This window comes from Ambystoma mexicanum, chromosome 5p (assembly GCF_040938575.1).
Source record: "Ambystoma mexicanum isolate Mex_15411 chromosome 5p, UKY_AmexF1_1, whole genome shotgun sequence".
Lineage (NCBI taxonomy): Eukaryota > Metazoa > Chordata > Amphibia > Caudata > Ambystomatidae > Ambystoma > Ambystoma mexicanum.
Genome location: NC_090930.1, coordinates 939,000,932 through 939,013,706, shown reverse-complemented (window position 1 = coordinate 939,013,706; position 12,775 = coordinate 939,000,932). Strand labels below are relative to the sequence as shown.

The window sequence follows — 12,775 nt, the reverse complement described above, 5'->3', positions numbered from 1 at the left end:
TCTGACATCAAGAGCGGATACATGAATAGGTTTCAGATGTTCATTCAGGATAGATTCCGTGTGATGTCGCACAGATTTCGCGGGTCGAAGGACCGCTCTGAGATGCATGCGACCACACAAGGCCAAGAGCCACAGGCGAGGGCCCCCAGGCGCCACCAAATATTGTGTTTCAAAGCAGCTGCCCGCGCCCTTCACTGCTGCTGTACACAGTTTGACAGCTACTTGCTCTGTGATGCCTTTGTGCAAAGATTACAGTTGCTATTGTGTAACCACTCAGATAAAAGCCACATGGCAAGTGATTGGTGCATTCCAAGGTTCATTGACAAGAAGAGCTAAGGATTAGCACTGGGCGGAAAATTGCATTTGGAAGCAGCCAGAAAATTCCTCATGGAAAATCTGGATTCTGCTCAATTTTTCCACCCGGAACAATGCAAAGCTGTAAATAGCCTGCAAGGAAGCGCGATGAAGGAAGCTTGCTTGGGAGGGGGCGCCGGGCAAGACCTTTGTTATGGCTCTTGTCGTGGCTCAAACAAACACTAGCAACAAATGTCACTTTTGTATGAACCTTTCTCACTGAAAATGGATCCCTTCACCCACAGTTTTGCATCACTTTTTGTGTTCCAATGTTCATTTGTGCTTTGCGGGCAGGGGTCTGCCACCTGTGGCTCTGAAGATGTTTTGGACATTGACTTCCATGATCCATCCCCATTGACTGTGCTGGCTAGGGCTGATGGTAGGTGCGGTCCAAAAGATCTGGAGCTCTAAAGGTTGCAGACCCCTTTTCTAGGGACTTGCGCCTGTTAATGTGCTCCTTCATTGTGACTCAAGTCCATTTGCCCGAGGGATCGCGATCTCAATGTCACCTGGCCTAGTAAGATCGTTGTCTCTGTCTTCCCTCTGTTTCCCCTGCCTCGCCGCGCCTTGAAACACTTGTGTATAGGCGCGTTATGAATGCCATTTCATATCATGTGTGGCAGGCGCAAATTGCACATGATGTCTACGAATGCGATTCTTCTAGAATCCCCCTGCCCGTGCAACGGGCGGGTGGTTGCATTGGCATTTTGTCCCTGACGCAATTTGCACACACAAATGTATTTCTTAGAGAATTCATCCCTTCTGGGTCTTTGCCAATTAGTTCCACATTGAAGAGTTCTTGAATATGGGCACCCCCATACGTGAGGGGTGGGGGGCGGTACATACGAATATTTGGCACAGTTCAGAGCAGGACAGGTATTGCAACAATCATGTCTGAAGGTGGTATTCTGGGCAGGGGTAGATCTGCCTCCACCCAGGGAGGGGTTGCAGCTGCCTGCATTGGGCACATTATTGATGCCAAGGCTGCTGTGCAGAGTTGTGGCGGTGTGACCCGATGGACCTTGTCAATAACTAGTGTTAGTTTGTAAGCAGGAGTACTATTATCAAGGAGAAGGAAGTTAGACACGAGCATTTATTTATTCATTCTTTTGCAATGTCTATAACGCGCCGAACCCTGAGGCATCTGGGCGCTGTTCTTGACAATGGTTAGTACAGTTGGTTACATGTTAGCACAAGTGCGCGATATATATTGATACATAGATGCATAGTTATATACATGCAGTTCGGTATGCTATGAATTACCAGCGTGTTTCATGAGTGAAGAGCTAGGATTTCAGCTGTTTATGGAAGGTCCAAAAGGAATCTTCGGACCAGAGTTTGGCGGGAATTGTGTTCCAAAGTCTGGCAAAGCATTGCAACCTAAAACTCAGTGACCGGGGTAGGGCGATACAGCCTCTCTGGGAATTCCCCTCAGCATACTTCAAACGCTGACCCTCCTCCCACTATGAAAACCGTTGTTTGGAAATGCAGTAAGCCATTAGAGACTTGTCAGTGGAGGAGATCAAAGGCAGGATCCATACATGCCAACATTATCCATTCCATTTGGGAGACAGTAATCTAGTCCTGGTTTAAACGTTGCATTGCGGGATAAGTTGTCCTGGATTTCCCCATTACAAATCCAGAACTACAAGTCCCAGAATGCAAATTGAAACCGAGGACTGGACATGTGTCTCCCGAGTGGAATGCATAGTGTTGGCATGCACGAGGATCCTATGTTAGTTCATCAGGGCTAGGTTCACACAGCTAGTACATCAGTAAAAGGATGAAGGACGGGGTTCTCCCGCTGGCAAAGGCTCGTGGCCAGGGAAGGGTAGAAAGAAGGAATGATATACAGCACTTGCAATCCTGCTATTGGGGAAGAGAGCCTGCTTGATACTCTGAGTGCATGCCATAATGCTTATATTCTTGCATGATGAAGTTTGTATGCCTACATTGTTTTGCTGAATTTGAATATGGAATGTCTCGGGAGGATAGCTCAGCGGCAACGTGCTCGCTTTGGAAACAAGACGACACGGAGCAACACAGGTTCAATCCCCGGGAACGCGCTTGGAAACCTCTGGGTATTAAGCACGTTATAAATAACCAATCAAATCATTCCATATGTCAATTTGTAGCAAAATAAATTGATAGGAACTTTGCCTAATGTCTTTATATGAACGGTCCTTTTCCAGAGAATAGCAGTTTTTGGGAGGTTGCCCCTGACCTATTTTCGTTCGAAAACATCCCACCACCTTCACCTTTCATAAAAAAAGAGGGAAAAGTTGGGTTTCAGGTCTTGCAAAATGAGAAATCGTAGCTGCGGTTTTGCAGCAGTTTCGCAATGATTTGCGGAAATTGGGACCTTTGAATGATGACAACAATAGGACCACGAAACAGACCACATCTATGCATTAGATCATGGGTCTGCAACCTTTGGATCGCCAGATATATTGGACTACAACTTCCATCAGCTTTAGCCAGTATAGTGAATGGTGAGGAATCATGGGAGTTGCAGTCCACAACATATAGAGACCCATAGGTTGCAGACCACTGCATTAGATGATGGATCTCTCACAATCCTCCTGCCTTCTGGCTTTCAGTCAGTCTGGGCACATGGAGTAAGAAGAGGAACCCTGGGAGATAATCAAGGAAAGGAACTGGCCACCAGCCACTGCCAGAATCAGGCGTTGAATACTTCTAAGGGTCTGCAACTGGAGGTCACATTTTTAACACACTGCTATTTGGCGATATATTTGACTTTCGGCCTCATATATTAAAAAGTTATTTGGCCTTTTCTGGGTGTTGAACTGCCTAAAGGATGTATTGGTGTTTTGGATGTAGTGGGGCATTGCAACATCGTATTGGTATTGTAGGGCATGCGTAGAAAAGAGGCTTTGTTTTCAAAGCGATTTTAAGAGAATGCACTAAATCGCACAAGGTCCTCAGTCATTAACTCTCCTGGTGCTTTGGGCTACAACTCCCTGCAGCCTTAGCCAATGTAGTCAAAAGAGGAGGATCATGGGAATTAGAGTCCAACACATCGGGAGAGCCACAGGTCCCTTGAGGATCCAGTGTTATTCAAACTTTTTTATGCCGAGTCCACTTTCAGTAAACATATTGTTGTTGAGCCCCCCCCTCGTCCCCGTTTCAGCAAAAATAGTGTTGCCGGGCCCCCCCCAAAATGTCGTTTCTGCTTATATTTTCTATTGAAAGAAGTTACCAAAATCCCTTTTTGAAGAGATTTGGGCCCCCTTGGCCATCCTCCATGCCCCCCTATGGGTGCCAGCCCCACAGTCTGAAGACCACGGATAGACACAGCCCCTAGAGTAGGCATTTTTGGTAATCCTCCTCAGAAATAAATACCAAAACAACCAGGACGAAAATAGCGGTTTTTCTTTTTGGTCGAATTTTTCGATTTTTGAGCAACTTTTTAAAACAATAGATGTGGGGATGGGATAGTGTATATAAAAAAAGGTGGGGGCGCGGGGGCTGGGGGGTTGAAGAGAAAAAGGGGGCAAAAACCTGAAAAAACATTTTAGAAATTCGACCAAAAAAAATGTAGTGTTTTGGTCCTCTTTGTTTTTTTTCAGCATTTCAATGTAGAACCGCATTTTCCACCCCTGCACTGGCCAGTGAAGGCTGATGACTCTTACCCCGTGGACACCCAGTGGCCCGCGATGTTGGGCGGCATCTGCACAGTGATCCTGGCTCCGTTGTGAAGGTGCTTGAGCATGTGGTGGCACTGCGACTCTTTGAAAGCCCTCCAGGCGCTCTTCTCCATGGACCGCTGGTGGGCCCTGCTGTCTGGATGCAGGAGCGCAGAGCCCTCTCCTAGCCCTGCAGGGGAAAAGCAAAGTGCATCAGACCAGGCAATGGAGGCAGAAGGCAGAAACCCTGTGTCCAGAAGCTCTGTGTGTTTAGGAAATTAACTCTTGTTCTGCAGCTAATGCATGCCTCTACCACCTGCCTTCTTGGAAAACACAACATTGGGCCTCATTACGAGGTAACACCGTTTCCGCAGCCTGAGATCCCGGACATTACAAGTCCCGGTGGCCCGGGATATCAGCTGGAGGAACATTTTAGTCGCCATTCCCATGGAGCCCCATAGGTCTCCATGTGAGTGGAAACATGGAAGCACCTGCACTGTTGCTAACGGTGCCAGTTCTTCAGTGACAACTCTGCTTTCCAGGGCCGTTGCGCCCAGCAGGCCAAACCTGCCGGGCACACATGCTCAGGAAAGCACAGTTGTAGTTTGCTGGTCCGGACAGGGTGCCCGTACGTTGCTACTGACAGCCTTATTTCCAGACCCGCAGACTTGTAATGAAGCCCATTAATGCAAGACTGGGGACATTGACCCAACTAATGGCAAGCTAAAGTTGCGTCAAATAACCTCTGCTGAAATTCATTTCACATTAATGTTCTCATGCATATCGCTTGTGGATCATTTGAAAAGTAGACTAGACTTTGATGATCAGCATCATGTTTTAAATTCTTGAAAAGATTGTAAGGTTTAAGTTTGAATAAAAAAAGAATGGTCAGCACTAAAGCCTCAAAGCCCAAAAGTGAAAAAAGGTGACTATAAGTTTCTCAAAATAGAAGAAAACTCTAAATGTAACCAAAAGCAACCAGCCAGGTGGTTGCATGGAGGGAAGGGGAAGGGTGTGGGGGGTCGGTTGGGAACTCTTAAGTGGCAGATTTAATCGAATTTATTTTTACGAATTTTGCTGAAATATATGTGGGGGTAGGTTTAGGTGAACAAATGACATAATGGGCTTGTGGGGAGCAGGCCAGGGGCACCTACCCCGCCCATATTTGTGGCAAAACCTACCACAAAAAAATGAGATTGAATTCGATTAAATCGGTTTGACAAAATCAAATAGAACCCCTAAAGAGTAAAGAGACTCTGCCCTCATTTTAATATTAAAAGAAACACGTTATTTAAAATGACGAAGTGGCTGATGGTTTCAGGGAAAGGAGGCAGAGGGGGGTCAAAGGACGGCAAAGGGGTGCCCCACACGTTATACTGTTAGACAAAAATGCATGACAACAGGGTAGGAAACATGAGTTAGAAATTAAGAGGGGTGTGTTAAAAAGGGGTGTTCAAGCGTAACATTACCAAACGAAATGCACCCAGAAAAACAAAGTTTTCAAACGTGTATGTTTACCTGTATATAGTGAAGCCTACAGACAATACATATTTCAAACGTTCATTTTCGAAGAAAAAATAATCACAGTTTGACTTTTTTTTAACATTTTGATATTAAAAAACCTATAAATTAATGTTGGCGGGGTTTGCAATTAGAGCCCAGGTATAGATCTCCCCCGCCCTTGAACCGCGTTTCCTATTCCACCCCCCCCCCCCCCCCTTCCTCTCCCCCACTACACACAAGGGGAAAGAACGCTGGAGGCTGAGGAAAGGGAACGCTACATGGCCATAAAATCCCACCCTCTTTACTTCCTAAAATGCCTCAAAGCAAAATGGCGTTTTACTGTCAGGGTAATTGTACTAGAATAAGCCAAAGCCGTCTTCAAAGGAACGAGTGCTGCTATCACAAAGTTGAGGCCCCTGCGGCGCACGGAGAGAGACCAAGGCCTGTGACTTGGCGCCACGGCCATGTTTAATGACGTGCAAAGCACTACGCACCCAAAGCATGGGGGCCGCTGGATTTAGCGGGTCAACCATTTCAGTATACCTGAGGCCAGAGTAAGCAGCTGACTTTTCATGTTTCGCCAGTTACTGGCAAGTTCTTTTCTTCGTGAGCGGCTGTTGGTAGTTGCTGTCTGTAACCCTTGCTTGCAGTTAGTGCTGGCTGCTTTGCAGTCTCTGTGTGGGAAAGCGTCTGGCTGCTTGCCTACTATCTGCCTAGTATCCTCCTGTTTGTGCATTATCCCTCCCTGACTTTTAATTCAACCCCGTCTTGGAAGTGGACACTTTCAATATCTCACCAGTGGCGGCCATGGCCAGTGGCTACCTTTGGTGCCTAGGTCATCCATCCTTGGCCAAGTTCAGAGGCCAGGGCCACACCTCCAAAGGTGGCAGGGCCGGCCTTAGCCCTAGCAGCGCCCAGAGCAAAACTAAATTTGGCACCTCCCACAGGTCAAGGCAGCCGGGTGGGCTGCGGGGGCAAATTTAGTGCTGCGCTGGTGCCGCTGCCACACCAGCAGGGGCAGAAGCCTGCCCCCTACTGGTGTAGCAGCCGTGCTCTATTGAAATGGAAAGCGTCCCGTTCTTGTGCAGGAGAGAGCATGCTGCTTTTCATTTTAATAGGGCGCCTTCACCACACCAGGCTGGGAGAGCCCTTGAAAGACTTCCCAAGCTGGCCCGGCAGGGGTATATTGTGGCGCCCCGGGCGACCTCCCCGGTCCCCCATGCCTAAAGCCGGCTCATCTAGGTAGGGCTTTTGGCCATGCACATCAGACTCATTGGGTGGTTCGGGCTCAATATTCTGAAGTACACACTGTGCTTGGAAGATCAAAGAGGACACTATGGTACTATGCCCTCAGGACATAATAAGTCAGTACCAAGTGCTGTCAACCAAATTCTGTGGCATGAAAGATGGGTTTGCCTCAGAGGGAGTAGTGATGGAGTTTCTCTGCTTCACATGGAGTAATAATACTCCAGAGAAGTGTAGTGGAGTTAATAATCTTCATGTAATATATCTCCTGGGGAAACTTTGCGCACCAAGATACTTTGGAGTATATTTTTAGATAAACCCCTGCAATAATCTAGAAATGTGGACGTAGTTATGGCATTAGTGATGCACGTCCACATTGCAAAACAGAGAGACACACAGTGCTTTCAGTGGGATTAGAAACCGAGGGGGGTCTCTCCTTAAGTAGGGGCACCTAGGCCACGCCCCCTAGGGAGAGAGCCACCACAAACAAAAGAAGAGGCTGGGCGCACCGAAGTTGTGACACCAGTGGGCCCCAGCTCACACACAGCAGGCAGTCCTTTCATCCAAGGAGCCAGTGGTAGGCAACACTTTAACCACCGGCTCCATGAATGAAAGGTCACCCTACTGCTGATGCCTCTGTACTCAGAAACAGGAGGAGAGCTGGACTGCCCAGCTCTTCTTTTGTTTTCGAGTTAAGTCATCAAGCAGCATGAAGCCCCTTGGTTTCATGCTGCAAACTACACGTAGTTCCTTCTCCCGTTCCATGGTGGCCATTTTTTTGTTTACCATGGCTGCCACGGAAAGGGAGTACACCATTAGTACCCCCCCTCCCCCCGCTCTAATGGTCCAGGGTACTAATGGCGCTACACTCAGGCCTGTAACTATGGGCCCCAGGGGCATTCCCTGATGCAGTAATGCCCCCACCCCCTCGGCTTAGGGCTTATTGCCTAATTAAAGGCCTGCCCTCCCTGCACACACCAGCGTTTTCCACTGAGTTCCATAGAAAGGGATATAAGCAAAAGTGTCAAGTAAAAAAAGTCACATCCCAAAGGTGGACATTTATCTGTTATGTGTATATTGCAAGATTTCCAGCTTTGGACACCAACCAAACCCATCCCAAACTATCCTCTCCGGTGCACTTCACAAATGAACTGGAGGCCCTGCTCTTGCCAAGCCTCACCCAATCTGCCCCCACTCTGCAGTTGGTTTGCCCCCCTCAACTGATCGTACCCCTTTGCCATCTGTAAGGTAGGCCTGTCTGAAGCCTGGGGTAGGGGCTTGCTCAGTCCTCTGCTACTCTCCAGGGCTGTGTGAATCACGCAAATTCACCAGCATAGGGACATATGTACCACCCTACCTTGCACATCACAAGCTTTAAGAAAGAGGAAGTGACATTTGACTGGCAACTGGCTAGCAAACAATCTTTGCTAAGCGTCCATCAGAGTAATGACCAGCCCATATATCCAACGAGTTATCGACCAGCCAAACAACACAAAGGCATTTCCATTTTTCTCCAGTGGTGCAATTTAACCCACGCTCTAGTATCCAGACGTTTTGGACTACTACACCCATGATCCCTCACCATTGACTATGCTTTCAAGAGCGGGGAGGTGGGGCATTCTAGTTTAAAGCATCTGGACAGCCAAAGGTTGCAGACCCCTCTAACAGTTCAAGTCTCTTTTACGGCATGGAAAGATTCCATGAAATATTTTCACTGAATTTGGTTTTGTAAAACTAGTGGTCGAAATAGTAATGGGTAGCAGCTTGCCACATGCAGAGGGCCCCTCTGCAAGCTGTGCTGATGACTCCCTGAAATTCCCACCGCCTAGAGAGAGCATGGGTACTCGTTATGTTGCCTCCCAGATGTTTTCGACTTCCACTCCCATGATTCCTAGCCAGCAAAGTCAACGGTGAAGCACCATGGGACGTGCAGTCCAAAATATCTGGAGTGCCACATAATGAATAGCCCTGGGCCTTGGGCCATGAATATTGGTGGTGGTCAGGAGGGGCTTGCACCGCAGGGGCTGAAGGGTTGCCAATTACACCCCTGCCCCTGGACAGTTGTCTGGCTATCTGTATACCCACTCACGTTTTGTGCGCACATGCGAAGCCTGTGTTCCATGGTTGAGCCGATCCCTATGGTGACATTTGACCTTTGAGATCCATATCACGTGTCTTTCTTGTCGAGAACAGAAAGCGGCGCGGATAATGGACCATTTCCAGCTGCAAACATTGAACGGGTTTCATTCTTGGCTGGCGATGTGGCTGGCGGTGGAGATGTTTACAGAGGTAGTGAAGGCGCATCGGTTGTCTGCAGAGTCAGGATGCGCGGGCCGTGTGCAGACAAGTCCTCTTACACAGCCGTTTTCATCTCGTGTCCCTCGTGACACAGTCACGCGTCCAAGGTGGGAGCGTTACCCATTTGTTTCTGTCCGCCCTGGCACATTTGTTTCTGTCCCCCCTGGCAGTTGAGTTTATTGTCTGCGCCGTGATGAAGGCAGCCCGGTCGCCCTGTAATCCGGAGCAGATGTGCCCGGGCGAGCCACTATAATTACACCTTCTCCCTCTCTCTCTCTCCCCCAGCTCCTCTGCGCCCTTAAACTTCAGGCCAGGGGAGGACTGGCAACATTTGGCCTGGGGGGCAAGTTTACTTTTTTGGCCCCTAGTGAGATGGCCCAAGCCAAGCCCACAGTGCAGCTGCCCCAACTTCCAGAACAAGTATACCCAAAAAATACCAACCTGTACCCTTCCTATACGTTCTCAAGTATATATGGTAGATATTATTGACATTACTTTCCTTTTATGTTACATATTTTTTAGTTATGTTTCTGGTTTCTTAGAGACTCAGACCTCTAGAAATCCTCCCACTTACCAAACTTAGTAAAATGATTTCACCATGATAATATAAATGGTGAAATGGGAAAGCTTGGCTTTGGACCCAGTTTCCAATGGCTTACAGTTTGTCATTTGACGCTCCATGTTTAATGGAAATCTATACGTGGGTTAAAAGAGTCACTTGTGTTACTAACATCACACACAACTGAATGAACAGTTGAATGTCTGTGTACTCATATTATATGTTTACATATTACTTTGTTCTATAAATGCAACCAATAACATCTTCTGCAAACGGTTTTTATTTGATTTAAAAAAAAAATGTTTTCAGTATGAATATGCATACCATTAACATATGTTGTTCTACTATCTCTGGTCTGTGGCTACATACATGTTGTGTCGATAGCCTTTTGCTGTCACTTGGGGAGTGACGTACCTACAACCTACTATAATAATCTAATATGTACCAGTGTGTGAATTTTCAAAGTACCAAGTCACATGATAACACAACCTCACACAATATAAGAAAAGTAGTAATTGAAACATATGTTCATAAAGTATGCATTACTTAGTCAGAAAAAAGAAACGGGGTCAAGCCAGTCTCACAATCGGGTGCAGTGTTATGCAGGTCCAACATATATCTCAACAACAGTCAACCTGCTGACCTACTGCTCCAGATGTGTACCTCCCTCTCTTTTACCCTATTTCCTTACCCATCATCCTCTGATGTTCTTTCCTTGCACCACATTCTCAATGCACCCTGTTTCTTACAGTTACCTTTTAGACCTCTGCTCCCTTTGTGCTCCATCCTTCACCCATGAACTCAATCCCCCTCCCTTATGTTGCACGCACCTACGTCCCTTGCCCACATTGCTCAGTCACCAGGTCCTTGCCATTCACGCCATTTAATTGCCCATCACACCAAGCCCATTCCTTGCCCCTCAGCACCTTCTGTTGCCCTGGCTTACAGTTAGACAGTAGACCACCTTAATTTGCCAGTCAGCCTCTGCCAGACACGACTAGAAACCGTGATTGCGATCTTGCTGGTAATTGTGGCTTTGGGGTCTGCACTTGGAAAGACGTGAAAGACAGCAAAGGGGCGTGTGTCTTTTTTTGTGCTCCCCAGTTACACTTTCTTGGAATGTCGGCTGGCTATTTCAACTCACTGAAGCAGAGAGAACTGCAAGGGGAATACACCCTGACCTGGGGGTGGAGAGTGAGCAAGAGTGGCTTACCATATTGTGTGCTTTTGAATAAGGTGGCGTTGTGTGTGTGTGAGTGTGTTCAAGTTTCTGTGAATGAGGTAATGCGTTGACTGTATTTGTGACAGTGTTAAGTATGGGTGGAAGCATATAGCTGTGTTCATGTGACTATGTAATCTGTACAATTGTCGTCAGGCCGAGTACAATAGTTAATCTCACATCTTTACTGGCCTGTTAGAATGTCATTGTATTTTCCCTTGTTCCCTCCCTTGCCTTGAAGCACTTTGAAACACATTGTGTGTAGGCGCTATATAAATAGACCATAATATCATATCATATATGTATCTGTATAACTGAATCTCGTGATTTGCATGTGTGTATTTTGTTGGTCACTTAAGAGAAGAGTGTTCTGAAATGACAATAATTAAAAATCAATCACAGATTTAGGGGCTCATTCAGAGTTGGGTGGTAATATTTCACACCGTACAGAATCACACCGAGGACAAACTGCAATAAGATATGGGCCCGTAAGGTGGAGGAAAAAAATCTAAACTTGCCCAATATTTTTTAAATCTTTCTTTTTACTGTACAGACAGAAGCACAGGCGCTTCCCTTCATTAGATGGGCATCTCTGTCTCCTTGCACTACATTACCCATATAATGCAGACAAGTACCAGAATTGATTGACCCTTTTGTGGATAAAGAAAATCAAAAGTAGTGATATGAGCCTCTACTGTACATACTGTACATGCTCCATTTCTCCCTTGATATGATAGGTTATTTATAACGCGCTTAATACCCAGAGGTTTCTAAGCACGGACCCGGGGACCGAACCTGTGTTGTTCCATTTCGTCTTGCTTCGAAGGCGAGCACATGGCCCCGAGCTATCCTCCCTTCACGTTGATGCTGAAAATGGCTTATCGTCATCAGAGGTGGTATTTCTGAAATAGCACTGGAGGTATCCTAGAAATACTATCTCTACTGGTGGTAAACTTTGAGAAGGGTGGGTTTTCAGAAATACCACGGGCGGAGCTGGTAACTTTCTTGAACGTCCAACACTGAATGGCCCCCTCAGTTAGTACTCTTCTAATAATTAATACCTGAATATTACATCTTTCTATGTGCGTTTTTCAACTGTGTCCAAAGGGAAGTACCACAGTCTAGCAGCAATTTCTATAACCACGATAGGAGTAACATCCATGGGTTCCATTAAGGGTGCTATTAAACTCTTCTAGAATCAACAGACTGGTGATCAAGACAATCACCAGAGCATAGGGGAAGCATTTGTACAGAATCACAATGGGGACAAACTCCAATAAGATACGGACCCTTACTTCCATGGCAAGTAGGAGTCGTGATAAGATGCTGTGGATTGTAACAGACCAATCGTGTATTGGGAGCAGTCATGCCAACATTACCATCCACGGTCACAGGATCTGTTATTTAAATGCATACATCGGCACTGGTCTGTGTGAACCTGTCACTGCAGCCTAGACGCCTCTCCCGTGCACTCACTGGGGAGGTCCATGTCTGGGGGGTCCCCCAGGGACATCTACAACATTGCTGAAATCCAAAGCAGCGCCTCACCCCATTCACACAAAATCTGAGCAGCCTTTGCAACACTCTGTTGTTCCGTGGCAGGCTAGATTCTGAAGGATTTCGACTTTTTCAATTATTTTGTTTACATTAGGAGCTCTGGCCCATGGGGTAACAACACAGCCAGTCTGGGGGGCAGTTTCCCCTTTGCCTCCCTTGTCAGCTGGCCCCTGCTTCAGGCCTTCGCCCCGGGGCTCGGCCTCTGCATTTCTTGGGCCCAGCAGGCCAACACTCTTCACATTCCCTTTGGGTGCAGGTTGTGAAGGTTTGGGGGAGAAGGTGGCGAGATGGTGCCCTTTCTGGGCTTGCTCGATCACCCAAGCTCGGGGCTATGAGTAGGACTAGATTTGATTTGCAAAGCATTTTTCAATGGGATTGTGCCATATAAAATGG

At 47.0% G+C, this 12,775-nt stretch overlaps 1 protein-coding gene across 1 annotated transcript in view; it reads right to left on the bottom strand.

The window, feature by feature from the left end:
- APCDD1 (APC down-regulated 1) overlaps positions 1-12,775 on the bottom strand; it is a 76,663-nt gene that overhangs the window by 51,815 nt on the left and 12,073 nt on the right. The window contains exon 2 of the mRNA XM_069613377.1: positions 4,008-4,191. Coding sequence (XP_069469478.1) covers positions 4,008-4,191 — 184 coding nt within the window. The remainder of the gene's footprint in view (positions 1-4,007; positions 4,192-12,775) is intronic.